The sequence below is a fragment of the Schistocerca americana genome, chromosome 3, assembly GCF_021461395.2.
Source record: "Schistocerca americana isolate TAMUIC-IGC-003095 chromosome 3, iqSchAmer2.1, whole genome shotgun sequence".
NCBI lineage: Eukaryota > Metazoa > Arthropoda > Insecta > Orthoptera > Acrididae > Schistocerca > Schistocerca americana.
The window spans coordinates 629609940-629630334 of NC_060121.1; the positions used below are offsets into that span (position 1 = coordinate 629609940).

The window sequence follows — 20395 nt, forward strand, 5'->3', positions numbered from 1 at the left end:
TCACCCTCTCCAAACCTTCCAGGAATTTCTGACTTCCAGCCTTACCTCTCAATCCTTCTTAATAAAACCTTAATCCTACTCCCAACATCACCACTGCTGAAGCCCAGGCTATCCGTGATCTGAAGGCTGACCGATCCATCGTCATTCTTCCGGCGGACAAGGGTTCCACGACCGTGGTACTTGATCATCGGGAGTATGTGGCTGAGGGTCTGCGTCAGCTTTCAGACAACACCACATACAAAGTTTGCCAAGGTAATCCCATTCCTGATGTCCAGGCGGAGCTTCAAGGAATCCTCAGAACCTTAGGCCCCCTACAAAACCTTTCACCTGACTCCATCAACCTCCTGACCCCACCGACACCCCGCACCCCTACCTTCTACCTTCTTTCTAAAATTCACAAACCCAATCATCCCGGCCGCCCCATTGTAGCTAGTTACCAAGCCCCCACAGAACGTACCTCTGCCTACGTAGATCAACACCTTCAACTCATTACATGCAGTCTCCCATCCTTCATCAAAGACACCAACCACTTTCTCGAACGCCTGGAATCCTTACCCAATCTGTTACCCCTGGAAACCATCCTTATAACCATTGATGCCACTTCCTTACACACAAATATTCAGCACATCCAGGGCCTCGCTGCGATGGAGCACTTCCTTTCATGCCGATCACCTGCCACCCTACCTAAAACCTCTTTCCTCATTACCTTAGCCAGCTTCATCCTGGCCCACAACTTCTTCACTTTTGAAGGCCAGACATACCAAAAATTAAAGGGAACAGCCATGGGTACCAGGATGGCCCCCTCGTACGCCAACCTATTCATGGGTCGCTTAGAGGAAGCTTTCTTGGTTACCCAGGGCTGCCAACCCAAAGTTTGGTATAGATTCATTGATGACATCTTCATGATCTAGACTCACAGTGAAGAAGAACAGCAGAACTTCCTCTCCAACCTCAACTCCTTTGGTTGCAGCAGATTCACCTGGTCCTACTCCAAATCCCATGCCACTTTCCTTGACGTTGACCTCCATCTGTCCAATGGCCAGCTTCACACGTCCGTCCACATCAAACCCACCAACAAGCAACAGTACCTCCATTATGACAGCTGCCACCCATTCCACATCAAACGGTCCCTTCCCTACAGCCTAGGTCTTCGTGGCAAATGAATCTGCTCCAGTCTGGAATCCCTGAAACATTACACCAACAATCTGAAAACAGCTTTCGCATCCTACCCTCCCGACCTGGTACAGAAGCAAATAACCAGAGCCACTTCCTCATCCCCTCAAGCCTAGAACCTCCCACAGAAGAACCACAAACTTGCCCCACTTGTGACAGGATACTTTCCGGGACTGGATCAGACTCTGAATGTGGCTCTCCAGCAGGGATATGACTTCCTCAAATCCTGCCCTGAAATGAGATCCATCCTTCATGAAATCCTCCCCACTCCACCAAGAGTGTCTTTCCGCCATCCACCTAACCTTCGTAACCTCTTAGTTCATCCCTATGAAATCCCCAAACCACCTTCCCTACCCTCTGGCTCCTACCCTTGTAACTGCCCCCGGTGTAAAACCTGTCCCATGCACCCTCCCACCACCACCTACTCCAGTCCTGTAACCCGAAAGGTGTACACAATCAAAGGCAGAGCCATGTGTGAAAGCACCCACGTGATTTACCAACTGACCTGCCTACACTGTGAAGCTTTCTATGTGGGAATGACCAGCAACAAACAGTCCATTCGCGTGAATGGACACAGGCAGACAGTGTTTGTTGGTAATGAGGATCACCCTGTGGCTAAACATGCCTTGGTGCACGGCCAGCACATCTTGGCACAGTGTTACACCGTCCGGGTTATCTGGACACTTCCCACTAACATCAACCTGTCAGAACTCCGGAGATGGGAACTTGCCCTTCAGTATATCCTCGCTTCTCGTTATCCGCCAGGCCTCAACCTCCGCTAATTTCAAGTTGCCGCGGCTCATACCTCACCTGTCTTTCAACAACATCTTTGCCTCTGTACTTCTGCTTCGACTGACATCTCTGCCGAAACTCTTTGCCTTTACAAATGTCTGCTTGTGTCTGTGTATGTGCGGTTGGATATGGGTGTGTGTGCGAGTGTATACCTGTCCTTTTTTCCTCCTAAGGTAAGTCTTTCCGCTCCCGGGATTGGAATGACTCCTTACCCTCTCCCTTAAAACCCACATCCTTTTGTCTTTCCCTCTCCTTCCCTCTTTCCTGATGAAGCAACAGTTGGTTGCGAAAGCTTGAATTTTGTGTGTATGTTTGTGTTTGTTTGTATGTCTATCGACCTGCCAGCACTTTCGTTTGGTAAGTCACATCATCTTTGTTTTTAGATATATAAGTATTACTTTTATATGATATGATAGGTTATGAGGATCAAGAAACATATTAATCGTAGCATTCTTCAGGTGCTTATTTTTTTACTGCTTAATTATTTAATGTGCAGTGTTACTGCAGCTGGGAAGTTGGATATTTTTTTCTGTGGCTGTCTGTTTCACATTTTCCACCCAGTTTCACATTTTCCACCCAGTGAGCAGATTTTTGTCTGAAAGTGATACTGAGAGACATCATTCCAAACTCAGTGTAAAGCTCACACAAGTTAAAGCCACCCATTTTGTATACATCACCGGAAATAAAAGTTTTCAGGAAGAGAACTATATCCAAAAATATATACATTTATGTTGACTTAACTCGAACACTTTTGCATATTCTGCCACGTCTTGACTATTGCAAATCCTGACCATAAATGCGATCACAGAATTTCAGTAAATGTCCCACACTGCAATTGTCTGTTAACTGTAAAAGTTTGTTACAGGTTAAAAGGATCTCTCACAATGCAGCTTTCAGAATTCCTTGACAAATTACAGGGTCAAAGTACCTCAAATTCGAGAGAACACAACCGCTCAGTTCTTACCTCAGAATTCCTGGGTAGTATAATACAGGAATTTCTTTAAACTTTTAAGCGTCTGGAGTTATATCTCACATGATAAGTAGCCCACTTTTTGCTGTGCAATTGCTATAATTACCCAGATATATTGTCAAAACTGCCACAAACAAATTACTGCCTCTGAAGCTCAACTAGAAATGACTCAAGTCTTAACAACATGTCTCAAGGATGTGCTGCCTTCTGTGAAAGGAAGTAAAGCTGTTGCCAAAATTCGTGCTGGGCCCAAGCAAGGGCAAGTGCTTTGACACACATTAGTTTACTGTACAATATAGAGACTTGGTAAATAATTTCTCCAATATGTGACCCCTCGACATCATAAATTCCTTGTATTATTTTACTAGAATGAGTCCTTGGCAAGCGATGTCTCAGTTCAAAACTAACCCTCAAACATTACTTGGGAGATTCATGAATCTTACGAGCAACAATTCATGATTCTGTTTGCTATGACCTGATAAAATGAATACAAAAAAAAAAGTAGTGACATTTTACAATATGCTGCTAGAGTACAAATAATGTAGTTTCTGATTGCTTTTTTTAGGATTGAGACATTATAATTGCTACTGCTGCACTTAATTTCAGTATGGTCTATCCTGGATGCTCCTTTCTTTGCTTATCTCATTTTGACAGTTATCGGTATTGTGTAAATCAAGCTGTTCCAATTTGAGTGCCACCGGCAGGCAGCCAGGTGCCCGCAGACAGCGAGGTTCCCATGAGCTCATGTGGGCCGTGAAGGGCAAACACCTGATGTGCAGCTAGTTGTGCAATTGGGCTGTAGCGTATGTGATTGACTGCACTGGCCTAGTGCGCATGGGGAGGGGTGGCCAAGTGGCTCACCCATGCACAGAATGTCAGCAATATGGCTGCGTGGTGGATAGCGTACACACACCTGTACATGCTTATGGGCAAGCTGATGGGCACCTGGAGGCACTTGTACCTGATAGGAAAGCATTGGAAGATCTTGGACTAAATTATTTGTCTTTAATATTTCCTCAAGTCCTATCAGCTGATACTGTCACTTTTATATTCACAGCTTACTATTGATTTCGAACCACCTCTTGCAATATAATTGAGTGAGGAGACACAATGACAAAGTATGGGACTTGGATTCTTGAGCAGCAGGGTTCAAATACCAGTCAGGACATACTGACTTAAGTTTACTGTACTTTTCCACAATAACCAAGATCAGTATTGGGCTCCATCTCTAATGAAGCCGATGCCAATAAGAGAAAAAGGAAAAGTGAAAAGTGCTTGATTACCGTATTTACTCGAATCTAAGCCGCACCTGAAAAATGAGACTCAAAATAAGGAAAAAAAAAAAATTCCCGAATCTAAGCTGCACCGGAAATTTGAGACTCGAAATTCAAGGGGAGAGTAAAGTTTTAGGCCGCACCCCCAAATCGAAACAAAGTTGGTCCATTGTAATAATGAGACACAATTTAGGTCGAATGAATGACGATACAGCTACAGTAGTTTGGTTCGAGTCGTAAGCTTAGCAGTTAAGCTTTACCAGGTAGCCATTGCTATGCATCAGGCGCTCCGTCCGTATTTATACGAGTACCCTTCCTTTTTCGCGTGCTTCGTCTGGTTTGAATCGATTGCTTATTTTGCTTTGATCTGATAAGTGCTGTTTTCTTTGTTATAGGTGTTTGCGTCACTCTAAGATGAAAATGCATTACTGTTCTGTGTCACGCATTGTTTGTCGCATTCTGATAGTGCGTGTTTACGGCCTGTCGCCGCTCGCGGCATAGCTTGCTTTTGTGCGCGCTACTGCGGCTTACAATTCAAAAAAAAGAGAAAGTAATCGTCTCACTAGCGAAACAATGGCAAGAGACTGCTATTTGTTGTTACTTACACTGCTGCTTTCTTTGATAATGATCAACAAGAACCAAATAATAGACTGCGTATGATAAGAACATGTTCTGAACGAGAGTTAGGCGAAAATTTTTCTCCGTTTGAAAATCTTTGCGGCCGGTTCTTTAGCACATCAAATTCTGCACAGAAATTAGTCATCTTAGAATTAAAAATCTAGTCAGTTGCCATGCTTCATTTCTGACTGTATCACTATTAAGCATAAGAATAATACGAATATAAACATGACACGATACGTATATTCTTCCGCGTTTGCTGTTGTCTCACTCTAGTTTCGTAGTTTATTAGGCAGGCAGGATTTAAATGAGATAGCAGCAAACACGAAAGAATACATGGCAAAATGTTTATATTCGTATTATTCTTATGGTGAGGAAAAAATTCAGAAAGTAGAGTTGGCCATATTGACAAACATCCCAAACAGTCTTGCATGTCGGATTTTCGTAGTGCATTGAAATTCTGCTACATTCGAAGATGAACAATACGGAATTTGTATTTACTTCGTTGGATAATGTATGAAAATGCAGTGGTCGAAACTCGGGGCGGAGGAAAAAAAGCTCGTCTTCCACCTTTTTTTTTTTAATTTATTTACTGACGCGGAGGTTTTGGCGCCAGTATTTATCTTTGTGCCTACGAAGCATGCCTGTGTAGCACTACATATATTTGACAGCAGAAGTTAGTTGTGGTGGCACCTACCAACATTTTTCAGAACTTCCACTTGCTTTGCACTCGATTCTAAGCCGCAGGCGGCTTTTTGGTTTACGAAAACCGGAAAAAAAGTGCGGCTTAGATTCGAGTAAATACGGTAGTCAATACAGAACAGCAGGGTTCAAATACCAGTCAGGACCTCCTGATTTAAGTTTACTGTACTTTCCCGCAATAACTAAGATCAATATTAGGATAGAGCATTAAAAAAAACCCATAGTTAAATTTCTTCCTTGTTCGTGTTCATCCCAAGCTACTGCCTCATCTCTAATGGTGCCAATGCCAATGAGAGAAAAAGGAAAAGTGAAAAGTGCTTGATTAGTCAATACAGAGGCATAAACAAATAAAAACAGTGTATTGGAACTAGAGGTGTTAGTCCCTCCCATTTAAACACACATTATTGACTCTTTCTTCATCTGAGATCTTTCTGTAGTTGTTCATACAAACCAATGGTAAGCCAGCTTATCTTGCACCAGAGTGAGTTAGTATTTATGTTGGAGCCTACTGTATTTTAATTTCATTTGTCCATCTGTGTCATTAAGTGAAGAATCTCCTTCTCCTTCAACCCTTTAACAGTGTACATCAGTTTTACTTTTTGTTCTCTTGCTCTGAAGGGGGAAATATTTGTTACTAATTAAGAGACCTGGTTTCATGCTTATTTAAAATTTTACAAATTTCCATTTGCCTCCCCTCCCCATATATATTCTATATTGTATTCTGTTGTCTCACTTCTTTAATTACTCAGTCTCTGAGTGCATCTCTAACTTCCCCTTTTCTTAATTTAGCTGATTTAAGTGTATTATGTCTTTTTGTTATTTAAGTATATTCTGTTGTTCAAACTTAATCAATCCATATTCGTGTTTCCTTCTTTCTCCTTCCTCTCTTCCTCCTCCCCTCTCCTCCTCCTCCTCCTCCATCATCATCAGTCCTAAGTTTTTTATATTGTTTATAGAATGACATACATTGTTACATTGCAATCTGTTTCATGACAGTTTTTCGTAGTATGGATCGCAGAATTTCTTTTTACTTATTAAAACTGGTTTAACTTTTCTTTGAAACCATCATCAGATCCCTTGTCCTGTGTAACATGTGCAGTTAAATAGCTGAATGTTTTTGCTTTCATTTCTCATTTATTCTGTTTCCATTTGTTCTGCCAGTTGATGTTTCAGTTTGCCAAATGGCAAGAAGATGTCTCTGTACCTCATTTGAAATTAGATACTGTACCTCCAATTTCATTTAGAAATGACTGATCTACTCTTAACTGAACACTGGTAGCTGGTTCTCCTTTTGGTGTATTACATCTTACTTCTGTTTATTTATTTTTAAGTTCTGAATCCAGTTCCAAGTCACTACCTTCGCCAATCATTTCATTCACTGTCACCCTTTTTTTCCCTCTACCCTAAAAATAATACTACTGAGGAAGGTGTCACAGTGGTTAACGCATTGAACTCATGTTCAACGGGACAGATGGTAATAAGGGTTCAAATCGCCATCTGGCCACCCAAATTTAGTTTTCCAGTGGCTTCCTTAAATTACTAGAGGCAAATGTCAGTATGGTTCCTTGGAAAAAGATACAAAAGATTTCCTCCCCCCCCCCCCTTTTTTCTTTTCTTTTCGAAGCCTATGTGCCATCTTTAATGACCTCATAGTTGATAGAATGTCAAAGTATCAGATGTGCTGCTGGACTCTTAGCAATTTTCAATAACAAGCAGCTGCTTCTTGGTGTACAGTAAGAAAATTTTTACATTTATTTCTTCTCAAATATTTCTGTATATGACCTTTACTGGAATTAAACAGTCCTTGCTTACTGTTGTTTATCAATTTGTTTTAGAATTTCTTTGATTGCCTTCGTGAGCGTATTTCATGTGGTAGTAGAAAAAAGAGGCTACCAAATTCTACCACAGCATTCATAAGAAGACATTCGGTGCCAATAGGGACATTTACTAAATACACCTGGAACATTACAAATATCATTCAAGTGAAGCAAATTTTTGAAACATCTCTGGTAAGTGAAAAAGTGTGATGCTGTGAGTTGTGAAACATTCCTGTATTTGTATGTGGCATGAAAGTTGGTCAGAAAATATTGACTCATAATTTGTACTTAACTTCTAAGAAGGAAACAAAAGAAGTGAAATTTCAGAACATGAACTGATAACTTAAATTAGTAATAATTTTAGGTTTTAATCGTGATCTTTGTCTTTCTAGACTATTTTTATCTGCCTTTCTAGACCAGCACAGATTCCCTTGTGCTAAAAAGTTACTACTTCTTTTCCTCACTCCTTGGTGAACAAATGTGTGCAGAATTGCTGCATCCTTAAATTTATTACCATAATTAACTCTTTTTAGGGACCCTAAGAGGTGGCAGACTAATGTCGCTGAGTCTAGGCTATATGACAGAAAAGGCAAGACACTGCATAAAAAGGATCTGATGAGAAAGATCGTTTAAACTGTAATGTTAAAACTTTGCTACAAAAGCAAAGAAAGTTTCACTGCAGATTTAAATAAAGTGTAATCCTTGTATCAAATTAAGGCTAAACAAATCCAAAGCAAATGTAAAGAGCACAGCATGAGGAATATTCAATTAATTTGTGCTGGACAGACTGTAATAAAGTTATTACAGCTTGGGATAAAAAAGTTTTATCTATTCTAATAATAAAACTGTGAAACCATCAGTATTTTTTGTACATGATAATCTTCAAAACTACTAGACAAATTTTCATGGTGTTTTCAGAGGTAACTCCATAGCTTGGTGCAGCATATAGCTTTATTTTATTGAAATTGGATCTCAGAAAAAGGGTATCATAATTCAAAGTTGTATCTAAACTCCTCTGCTCAGCTTAGTAGTTCAGATGTTTGTCATGGCATAGTACATCAAAGAACGGTTACATGGTGCTGTTAGTTTTTTTTTTTTTTTTAACTCAGTGAAAGATGTATTTCTGGGAATTTATGTCAGTGATAGAATTGAACACCGCAACTTACCTTTACAAATACAAAGTAGGAGCTAATCTACTTGGCTATTGTTCACAGATTAACTGATTATGCTTTGTGTATTAAAAACTTAATGACCTTGCTTTGCATCTTTCAATAGGTATTATTTATATTATTTGCTAGGAAAAATGTATTTATTAAGTTTGCTCTGTAATTTGGGTGCCTACTCATTTACTTTTTGATTTTGTTTCATTGATGAATAAAGTGCCTAAAAATGGTAGAGTCTTTATGGAATATACCAGAACAGTTAAAAACCTGATAACTGTATAATCTCAAGAATCCAATGAAGATAGTGATGTGAGACTCGTTGTGGCTTGAGAACATAAGGCTTTAACTCACTCTGGAAACGAAGTGTGACATGACTCTGATCTCATTCTTGAGAAATCAGCCTTTAATTTACTTCTCTGCAAATAAAGGAAGCAGAAATTTTGATGTGAAGTGGTGCAGGTGAACGTATTTTTATACCCAGAAGCCCACTTATTTGTGATAATTATCCATTTAACTGTAAACGTTTACAATTTCTGGTGAGCTTATCTTATGCCAAGACCATAACACACAAGGCCAGATGTTGCACTTTGCTGGTATTGGCCTTAGTGTCAGTTACTTTTTGCACAGCCAGCTGGCACAAGTGTGTGTCTATGTGTGTGTTTTGAGTGTGTATTTATACTCCAGCTTGACAAAGGATTTATTCTGAAAGCTAAAAAGTTTTCTTTCTCTTGTGTGTGTATGCGCGAGTGGATAAGTCAATGCTACTGCTAGATGCTCTAGTAAGATATTGTCCACTCGCACACAGATATCACAAGATACCATTCTTGTTTGCTGATTTTAAAGACAGAATTGATAATGATTTACAATTAGTTTGGAACTTTTCTCTGGTCAGTATTTTGGTAAATGTGTCTGCCAACTGACCAGATTTGATTTAGGGTACAAGGATACAACGTTCATTTATCTTTTCACTAATATAATAAAACTTTCTGAATATTTGTTTAGTCTTTTTGTGACGATCATTAGCTTTTTACATTCGCAGTGCTGTCTGGTTGTCCACAAAGAATTAAATTGGTTGTTCCATAGACACAGAGCTCCTGCAAGAATGTGGAAATCCTCATTATTTCAACAACTGTGTCAGATGCTGCAACATAATCTGCTTCCATTTTAGATCTGTCAACACATTTTTGCCTAGGAAGTGTCCGGGTAATTGATCCAGCCATACATGTTAGAGACTGCTCCAGTCCATAAAGGTTTTTCTTTAATTTGCAGACTAAGGTTGCATTATCATTAATAAAACCTTCAGGATGTGAAAAATCTTCTTGCAAATAACTGTTCAGAAAGGCAGTTTCCACAAAAAATTGCTTCATGTTCATACCATGCAATCCAGCCAAAGCTAAAAGAATATGAATTGATTCACACATAATATGTTGCCCATTAGTTTCACTGTGTGGCATTTTTTTAGTATCGTTTTATTTATTGCAGATCACCATTCATGAATTATCTTAAGACGATTCCACATATCACTTGCTATAGCACACAATATACCAGTTTGCCACTGGTCAAATTCCATACCAGACAAGATAAAAAAGCATTTCTTATGTATTAAGCTTAGTCTACAATTTCTGTGTATCTGTGCTTTCCATTCGATATTTCTATAACTGAAAATTAGCTGCATCAAATTTCTGGAGACTGAAAAACTTTGTTTGATCCATATTTTACTTTTCCACTTCCAAGTGAAAACTTTTGCTGTAATAATTGAGCTCTCTAAAAACATTAGGCTAATGAATGTGGAGAAAATAAAATATTAGCCCAGTTAGTAAACACATTTTACTGGGCACATAACCTGTGGGACAGGCTATTATCAGGTTATTAAACATAACTTTGAAATGAGGGCAACCACAGCCAAAACTCTGCATGTTGAATAAAAAGTCTTCCGCTCAGGATGTTAAAACCCATTATTGGAAGGTCACAAGTGGTTTTTGTGCCCTTAGAATGCATTGCCAGGTGATCCGTACATCATAGGAGTAACATATCTACTTAATAAAACCTTCCGGGGTTCCAGCCCAGTCAACTGGTTAAATTCCCATGAACTTTTGACGAAGCCCTCCTTGGCCATTGTCAATTGGTGAATGACTGCCGTGTCGCCAGGGCCTCACTGTTTCTTCAGCCTGCAACAGTCATTGCTCATTTTGAATAATCGTGCTGTTAAATTATCAAAAGCCTGTTTTTGTGTCAGGAGTCATAAGCAGTAACAAAAGATCCATAGTTTGCTACAAGTCCACCTAAAACTTGGTAATTATAGTATGTATCTTGCTGCTGACTCTGGCATCATTGGTGCTCTCTTCCTTGCTAATGTTTTCATGCTGCGTCTGTCATGCCTGCTTCAACTTCACAATATCCGGATCCCAGGCTGTGCTGAGCTGCAAACCACTATCCTTATTGATGGTGTTTTCAGAACTTTTATTTCTACTGCTTCTTTTTTTGATGCTGTCCCAAAATCTCTTCATCTTCATAATGACTTATGTTTTGCTGAATAGAATTAGATGTTGATTTACTCTTTGAAATAACCAATTTTTAAAAATAAGTGATCATAATCACATAAGGCTGCTAGGAATAACATACTTACATTATCTTTTAAATTATTGTAGTGTATAGGGAACACAGTTCTAATCAGGTCCCACTGTTCAATTTTAAAGCAAAAGAAGTAACCCGTACGGAGTGGCCGTGCAGTAACAAAAGATCCATAGTCTGCTACAAGTCCACCTAAAACTTGGCGGTCCCTCCCACCAGAGTTTCGAGTCCTCCCATGGGCATGTGTGTGTGTGTGTGTGTGTGTGTGTGTGTGTGTGTGTGTGTGTGTTGTTCTTAGCATAGGTTAATTTAAGTTAGTTTAAGTAGTGTGTAAGTCCAGGGACCCATAATCTCAGCAGTTTGGTCCCTTAGGAATTCACACACACTAGAAATAAGTAACTTGCTGCAAAGCAGTGGCCCAAGTTAAAATGATTGGCCCTGAAAAGCAAACTATAAAATAAAGGTATATCTCAGTAACCATGAAAATAGAAAAAAAGTGAAAAACCATATATGCCATAAGAACAGAGTGTTAACAGGACCTCGTTTCTCTTAGATCAGTCTGCTACATTTATGGACAACAGTATCAGCCATTATAGAAAGCCTATAGCTTTCTGACCTGGTAATCCATAACTCTTCAAACCATCCAATACAATGCAAGATGGCAGCCTACGAAGGCGAGTTCAGCGTAATTTAGTTGGTAGCTCATTCCAGCAGATATGGGGCTGACTTTGTTACTAACATTAATGGAAGTGTTTTAAAGACCAAGAATGGGAACCATAATCCTTGTGTGGCCTGAGAATTGCTTAATGGCGCCATTACCCTTGCTGCCATACACAGTGAGTTCTGTAATGATAAGGTTTATCATAAAATACCTTATTTTGGTAACATTTTCAGTAGGACTGGCAAACATATGAGTTCTAAAAACATAATTCCAGCCTGCTTTAATCCTAGAAATAATGGCCAAAGGGTCAGAAAATAATGGTTCAGACATAGGGAAAAGTCGAAATTTGAAAGTTATACATCTCTGGAGTGTATTGCATTACATGTGATGGGTGTAGTTCAAAGATCAGTCAAACTGGTAGTAGAAATTTTGTGATATGCTTTAAGAAACTCATTAACAACTGAGGCTACAAATCAGCCTTAAGTACCCACCTACTGGAAACTGGGTGTTTAATTCTACAGGAAACTGGGTGTTCAATTATGGATCTTCCCACTAATCTTCAAATATGCATTAAGAAAACAAGGGCAGTGCACCTAATATTTTTGAAGTACCGATATTGGAAATTTATTGCACATTGAAAAAATTCCTGTTGAAACACTTAACACAAAAATGGATTTACATCACAGAAATCATTTAGATAATACTCTTTACTCAGTGCCTTTGGATGTCTGTATATTCATCCCCTTGCTTATGAAAGTGAATTTAAAAATGATGGTAAGTCGCATAAGTAATATTGGTGCAGGTGGTATTGAACCCTTTATTGTGCGTGCTCAAGACATGTTTTGACATTCAGCTATATCCTACCCCATTGAAAGGGATTTCTAATATTATTAGCTCTCTTAAAAACAAATGTTCCAGTGGTTATGATGAAATCAGCACTACCATAATTAAATGTTGCTCCTCAGAACTTTGTGACATACTGCGTTACTTATGCAATGAATCCCTCCACAGTGGTACTTTTCCAAATAGGCTTAAATATGCTATTGTCAAACCATTACACAAAAAAGGAGACAAATCATTAGTGGAAAACTTCCATCCCATTTCATTATTGGTAATATTTTCAAAAGTGTTTGAAAGGGTTGTGTACAATAGACTTTATAAACATCAGTACAGAAAAATATTCTCATTCACAATCAGTGTGGATTTCGGAAAGGATCATCAACTGATCAAGCTATATTCACTTTTACAGTGATATATTAAAATCAATAAATCAAAAGTTATTACCACTTGGAATATTCTGTGATCTGGCTAAAGCTTTTGGTTGTGTTAAGCTTGATATTCTTATACAAAAGTTAAAATGATATGGGATAACAGAAGTAGGAGGATAACAGAAGTAGGAGGGTCATGGTTAATAGAAAACAGTGTGTGTCTGTATCGGGCTTACCACATAACAGTAGTCATTCAAAATACACTCCTGGAAATGGAAAAAAGAACACATTGACACCGGTGTGTCAGACTCACCGTACTTGCTCCGGACACTGCGAGAGGGCTGTACAAGCAATGATCACACGCACGGCACAGCGGACACACCAGGAACCGCGGTGTTGGCCGTCGAATGGCGCTAGCTGCGCAGCATTTGTGCACCACCGCCGTCAGTGTCAGCCAGTTTGCTGTGGCATACGGAACTCCATCGCAGTCTTTAACACTGGTAGCATGCCGCGACAGCGTGGACGTGAACCATATGTGCAGTTGACGGACTTTGAGCGAGGGCGTATAGTGGGCATGCGGGAGGCCGGGTGGACGTACCGCCGAATTGCTCAACACGTGGGGCGTGAGGTCTCCACAGTACATCGATGTTGTCGCCAGTGGTCGGCGGAAGGTGCACGTGCCCGTCGACCAGGGACCGGACCGCAGCGACGCACGGATGCACGCCAAGACCGTAGGATCCTACGCAGTGCCGTAGGGGACCACACCGCCACTTCCCAGCAAATTAGGGACACTGTTGCTCCTGGGGTATCGGCGAGGACCATTCGCAACCGTCTCCATGAAGCTGGGCCACGGTCCCGCACACCGTTAGGCCGTCTTCCGCTCACGCCCCAACATCGTGCAGCCCGCCTCCAGTGGTGTCGCGACAGGCGTGAATGGAGGGACGAATGGAGACGTGTCGTCTTCAGCGATGAGAGTCGCTTCTGCCTTGGTGCCAATGATGGTCGTATGCGTGTTTGGAGCCGTGCAGGTGAGCGCCACAATCAGGACTGCATACGACCGAGGCACACAGGGCCAACACCCGGCATCATGGTGTGGGGAGCGACCTCCTACACTGGCCGTACACCACTGGTGATCGTCGAGGGGACACTGAATAGTGCACGGTACATCCAAACCGTCATCGAACCCATCGTTCTACCATTCCTAGACCGGCAAGGGAACTTGCTGTTCCAACAGGACAATGCACGTCCGCATGTATCCCGTGCCACCCAACGTGCTCTAGAAGGTGTAAGTCAACTACACTGGCCAGCAAGATCTCCGGACCTGTCCCCCATTGAGCATGTTTGGGACTGGATGAAGCGTCGTCTCACGCGGTCTGCACGTCCAGCACGAACGCTGGTCCAACTGAGGCGCCAGGTGGAAATGGCATGGCAAGCCGTTCCACAGGACTACATCCAGCATCTCTACGATCGTCTCCATGGGAGAATAGCAGCCTGCATTGCTGCGAAAGGTGGATATACACTGTACTAGTGCCGACATTGTGCATGCTCTGTTGCCTGTGTCTATGTGCCTGTGGTTCTGTCAGTGTGATCATGTGATGTATCTGACCCCAGGAATGTGTCAATAAAGTTTCCCCTTCCTGGGACAATGAATTCACGGTGTTCTTATTTCAATTTCCAGGAGTGTATGAAATCATTAGAAAAGGGGTGCCCCAGGGCTCTATTTTAAGTCCCTTGTTGTTCATATTATATATTAATGACCTTCCATATGCAGTGTCACAAAATGCAAATTTTGTCTTATTTGCTGATGATACAAGTATTGGTGTAAAAAAACAGTACCCATGATCTCACTGAGCAATCAGCTAATGAACTGTTTGTAAGTATCAGTGGGTGGTTCACAGCAAATGGATTGTCACTGAATTTTGCCAAGACCTATTACATACAGTTTAGTACCTCAAAAAGAATGCCTGACCCTACAAGTATATAATGTATTCAAGCAATGAAATTAAAGCTGTAGACAGTGTCAAATTTTTAGGGCTACAAATTGACCCCAACCTGAATTGGAAAACTCACACTCTGGACTTAATGAAATGCCTTATTTCAGCTACATTTGCAGTATGCATGATAGCAAAAATAGGTGATTTAAAAATGAAGAAATTAGTTTATTCGGCCCACTTCCTTTCACTAATGTGTTATGGAATCATCTTTTGGGGAAACTCCTCTCACAAAGAGAAAATTTTCAAAATTCAGAAATGAGTCATTAGAATTATATCTGGTGTCAGTCCTAGATCATCATGCAGAGACCTCTTTAAGAAACTTGGTATTTTATCTACTGCTTCTCAGTACATATACTTATTGATGTCCTTCGTCATTTACAATATGTCTCTTTTTACGCAAAATAGTGTAAAACATGATTATAATACCATAACCAAAAACAGTCTGTATAAGGACTGTAAAAGCTTAACATTAGTACAAAAAGGAGTCAAATACATGAGTACTCATATATTCAGTAACTTACCAGAGCATATCAAATGTTTTGTAAGTGATAAAGATCGGTTTCAGAGTGAATTAAAGGACTTCTTGTTGGCCAACTCCTTCTACTCCATCAATGAATATCTTCACAAGGATTATAGCTCATACCTCTGTCTGCATTAGAATTATACAATATCCATGTAGCTGAGAAAGAAGGGAAAAAAAGAAAAAAACCTTTGACTCTTTCCACATCCCAGATACTCCTCTCCAAGGGATCCATGGAAAACTATAAATGTAATGTAATGTAACAGCCCATCATCAGATGACCTGGTAACAACTGATAAAGAGAAATGCAAGTAATGAATTATATAATACAGCTATACCAAAAAAAAGGAGGCTATATAGACCTCAAATGAAATTAATTGTACACAACTTTAAAGAACATAAGTAAATACCGTCTAAGATCATTATATGTATTGGCAAGGACATTGAATAATGTCTTTACAAATGTTAAGCAAAACATGTGCTGTCGTATATAAGGAGTTGACCAAACCAGTAACTGACTACAGTTACAGTGTCAAGGAACTACTAATGGAGGCATGATGTAAGCTCGCGTCACTAGAGGGTACCTCTTCTAATCAAAATGTTAATATAATGTAATAGAAGCAAAATCATCACTGATGTGCAAGGTCAATTGTAAAAATAGTATAGTAGTACTAGACATTCCATTTTCAACATCGTATAGAACAACATTCAGTATAATTTATTCATCATTTCAGTGGAGGGCATCACATCCAATACAAAGTTACTTAAAATGATTCAATAAACAAAATTAATTAAAATAATTATTTTGTTTTTACTAGCACAGTTGTGCAACAAAGTCAACAGTAAAACACTATGCAATATGACTTAAGGAAAACAGCTCACTAATAAAATTACATATGATCATTAACAATTCCATAAAACATAGAAAATTAAAAGAAAGACTAACCAGATTGGGACTCTTATTGGTTTTTCCTACCCACAAGTAAATCATTGAAACGAATCAAAGAACCACCTTTAGTGCGACAAAGAAATATACTACTTTCCTTTCCACTATATTAAATTTTTTTCTCCCAGTCCTCATGAAAACCACTTCAGTGAAGTCATTAGCCACTCAGACCTGAACAATCTTTAGAGCAATAAAGCCTAGCCAGCAGATAAAACATTGATGTAAAAAAAAGGACACTTTTGAGCTGGTTTATGATATACCTCAACTTTTACATTATGTCGTATTCTGATGATAATATGATGCAAGTATACAACTCCTAGTGGCCTTATGTGATTATGATCACTTATTTTTAAAAATTGGTTATTATGAAGAGTAAATGTGTTATTACTCCAATGTACAGATCGGCTGATGATGCATTTTTAGTATGTGAAACTGGTTGTCACCTTTAACAGCCTTAGCAGAAGACTTTCTAGTCAACATATTATTACTGTTCGGGATAAATGAGTTTTATTACTTAAAGAAAAAGAGACATTTCAAATGTAGGACACAGACTGTTCCCATTAACAGTATTAATAAGACAAAAGGAATAAAAGACAGTGTGTCAGTCCGAAATGGCAAAGATATAAAAACATCTGCTGTACTAATAACAATATCATGAAATAGATAATTTGCTACTCACCACATAGAGGAGGTGTGGAGTTGCCAGTAGGCACAATGAAAAGACTGCTAAATACTTAAGCTTTCAGCTAAAAGACCTCCTTCAGAAATAAAAAATACAGATACATGGCCACTGTCTCCAGCCCTGGATTTGATATGAACAGCAATTTGGGGTAGGTGGTGGGGGTAAGGAGGAGGTATGGGCCAGGGAGGGGGAGGGACAGCAAGGTGAGGGTAGGGGAAGGTGGTGTGCTGCATCTGAGAGCGTGCAGTGACATGGTGCAGACAGGACAGGGCTGATAGGTGCAGGGTTGGGAAGCTGTGCCATCAGGACCCTTACTACCAACACCAGATTTTCTGAATTGCACAGGTAGGAAGGTTGTGAGTTATTGTAAAGCTAATTTTACACTATTTAGAGTCATGGCGTATTATGTATGTTTATGTAAACATACAGTAACTCTGAGGACTTTCCATTCATCTGAAGGAAAGATGATTTGCCTATCCATCTGATGAATTTCCTTATCTTCCTATGATGATGATCATTACGAATGAGCTCAGTAAAGGATAAAGAATAATTGAGACGGCTGATGACTGGAGTGCAGTTCTTGAAGTTTCAGTCAGCTGTAGCAAGTCATCTCACTAAAATATCAGTACCATTTCTCTTTCAGTACTGTATCGCAGCTGACCCCCCTCATTCCTATATCCTCCTTTATTTGGTCCAGCTGTCTGTTACTTTGTCTTCTTACTGGCTTTCTACCAATCACTTCTGTACACAGCCATCTCAAACGGGCCCTTGTCACTTTTTCTTTGAAGGAAATGTGTACTCCACCTTCTTCCCTTAGTTTTGCCTCCCCACTCTAACCTACATTTCTGTAGTTGGCAGTTTGTTGTCATCCTGTTTGGATGTTGTGCAGGTTTCCAGCCCAGATGTTGTCATGAAGATAAGGTACGACTGAAGGAGAGTCTGTTTTGATCATAAGGCAGCATGTTCATTCCGTAGTGAATTCCCAACTTGATGGTAGAACTGAACTGATCTTTTAATTTGGTTATTGATCTCATGCTGTATTCTGTTATCATTTGCAATGATGCACCCAAGATATTTGTACTGGCCTAATGTTTCCAGCCGTGTATTTACACCCTTATTTTCCTTTCTTGTTCTGCCTGTTCACTGACACTGCAACCATCTTTGATTTATTTATCATTAATCCATGTGCTTTTAGATCGTCTTTCCTGTGGCCAGACTCTCCTGGATGTCTCCTATGTATTATCCCAAATTACAGCATCATCTCCAAATGCAAATACATTGGTATTCTTTCTGTCGCTCTACTTAGTTCCTTTCATAACTTCATACATGGCAGTGATAGAAAGTAAAGGAGAAGGAGCTCTGCTTTGTTGAATTCTTCTAATTGTTTGGAACTAATCAAAATGATCATTTTCTATCTGTACACAACTGTGCAGCCATCGTAAATAATTTTAGCTTTACCGAGCGAGGTGGCGCACTGGTAGGACACTGGACTCGCATTTGGGAGGACGATGGTTCAACCCCGCATCCGGCCATCCTGATTTAGATTTTCCGTGATTTCCCTAAATCGCTCCAGGAAAATGCCGGGATGGTTCCTTTGAAAGGGCACGGCCTACTTTCTTCCCCATCCTTCCCTAATCCGATGAGACCGATGACCTCGCTGTCTGGTCTCCTTCCCCAAAACGACCCAACCCAACCCATTTTAGCTTTCTGAATTAGGTTTGTGGGTTCATTTTTCTTTCTTAGGCTTTCCCATATGGTCTTCCATGGAACAGTATTAGATGTCTTTTCAAGATCTGAATACACAAGTGTTAAATCTCTGCCTTTTTCCCAGTGTTTTTCCAACAGCATTCTGTGCGTGAGATCTGTAGTTGCACGGTGTTCTCTGAATCCATTCTGCTCTTCCTGTAGCAATGGGTCTATTATCTTCGGTAGTTTCTCAAATATTTTCAGGCCGTAACATAATAAGATGACTCCTCTATAATTGCTCCATTTCTTTTTGCTATCTTTTTAAGGTTCCACACTAATCATTAGAAATGGAACCATTACAGGACCACTTTGTTGTCTGTCTGTCCGTTCGTCTGTCCATCTGTCTGTCTGTCCAACTGTTAAGCCCCATTTCTATCTGAAAAATGTAGAGCTATCAAGTTGAAATTGATCTTACATAAAAGGTCTGTGGTCCCTTGGCAGTGTAAAACATTTAGGCTTCTAAGTCTGCGCAATTAAAAGAAGCAGCCATTTATGTCACGTATTTTAATACTCACAAACTCACCCCTCAAAACCTATAGGGTACTTCCAGTTGACTTAGAATCACCAAATTTTCTGAGAAGCATGGTTTCACAGTACAAGTAAATGAAAAAATCCGAAAATTGTGAAATTGTAATTATATCACATATAAAAATATATTTTTGCCATTACAAACTTACATTGCATTCAAATCTGTAAAAAAAAAGTCTCAGGGCCTATTGTATGGATTGTGATCTGCTTTTCAGTAATGGATAGTGATTCACAGAGTAGGTTTTGTTTATAATTCATAAATCATCATCAGCAGCAGCAGCAGCACCCAATTTAATCATTAAATGATGTGGCCTCTTCGGGTCGTGGTTTCAGGTAGGCTTTCAGCAGTCTTCTCCAAGTAGGACGGTCTTGGGCAGTTCTCTGCCAGATGTTACCAGCGATCTTCTTGATGTCTTTGTCCCATCTGTCTGGTGGTCTTCCTCTAGGCCTCCGGTGCTCTCTCGGACTCCACTCCAGTACTAGCTTCGTCCATCTGTTGTCTTTTCTTCTTGCGACGTGGCCAGCCCACTGCCATTTCAAGGAACCTACTGTCTCTAAGATGTCATTAACCTTCTTCACAGACCGGATGTCATCTGCCCTTTTCCTGTCCTTTCTTGTATAGCCCAGCATTGATCTCTCCATGGCTCTCTGTGCTGTCCTAAGTTTCCCTTTTGCAAATAAGTTCAGTGTGCATGTCTCGCAGCCACACGTCATCACAGGAAGAATGCATTGATCAAATACTGCTTTCTTCAAATTTACTGGCATTTTTGATCTGAACACTTTTGAATTCTTCCCAAATGCTTGCCAGCCAAGCTTGATGCGTCAGTAGATTTCTGGCCTTATGTCTCCCTTCATATTTATAATCTGGTCAAGGTAGACATATTCACTGACCTCTTCTAGCAGACTGTCCTTGACCTTCACATCTCCAGCTGGGACCCATTTGTTGGACATTACTTTTGTTTTGAAAAGGTTCATGTTCAAGCCAACCAGCTGACATTCCGATGCAAGATCTGTAACTAAGTCTTGGAGC

General features: G+C 40.1%; 1 protein-coding gene across 3 annotated transcripts in view; it reads left to right on the forward strand.

The window, feature by feature from the left end:
- Positions 1-20395, forward strand: part of LOC124605604 (uncharacterized protein C2orf42) — a 223069-nt gene that overhangs the window by 178611 nt on the left and 24063 nt on the right. For all 3 annotated transcript variants that reach the window (XM_047137398.1, XM_047137399.1, XM_047137400.1), the window contains one exon: positions 7365-7538. In XM_047137398.1, the coding sequence (XP_046993354.1) occupies positions 7365-7538 (174 nt within the window). The remainder of the gene's footprint in view (positions 1-7364; positions 7539-20395) is intronic.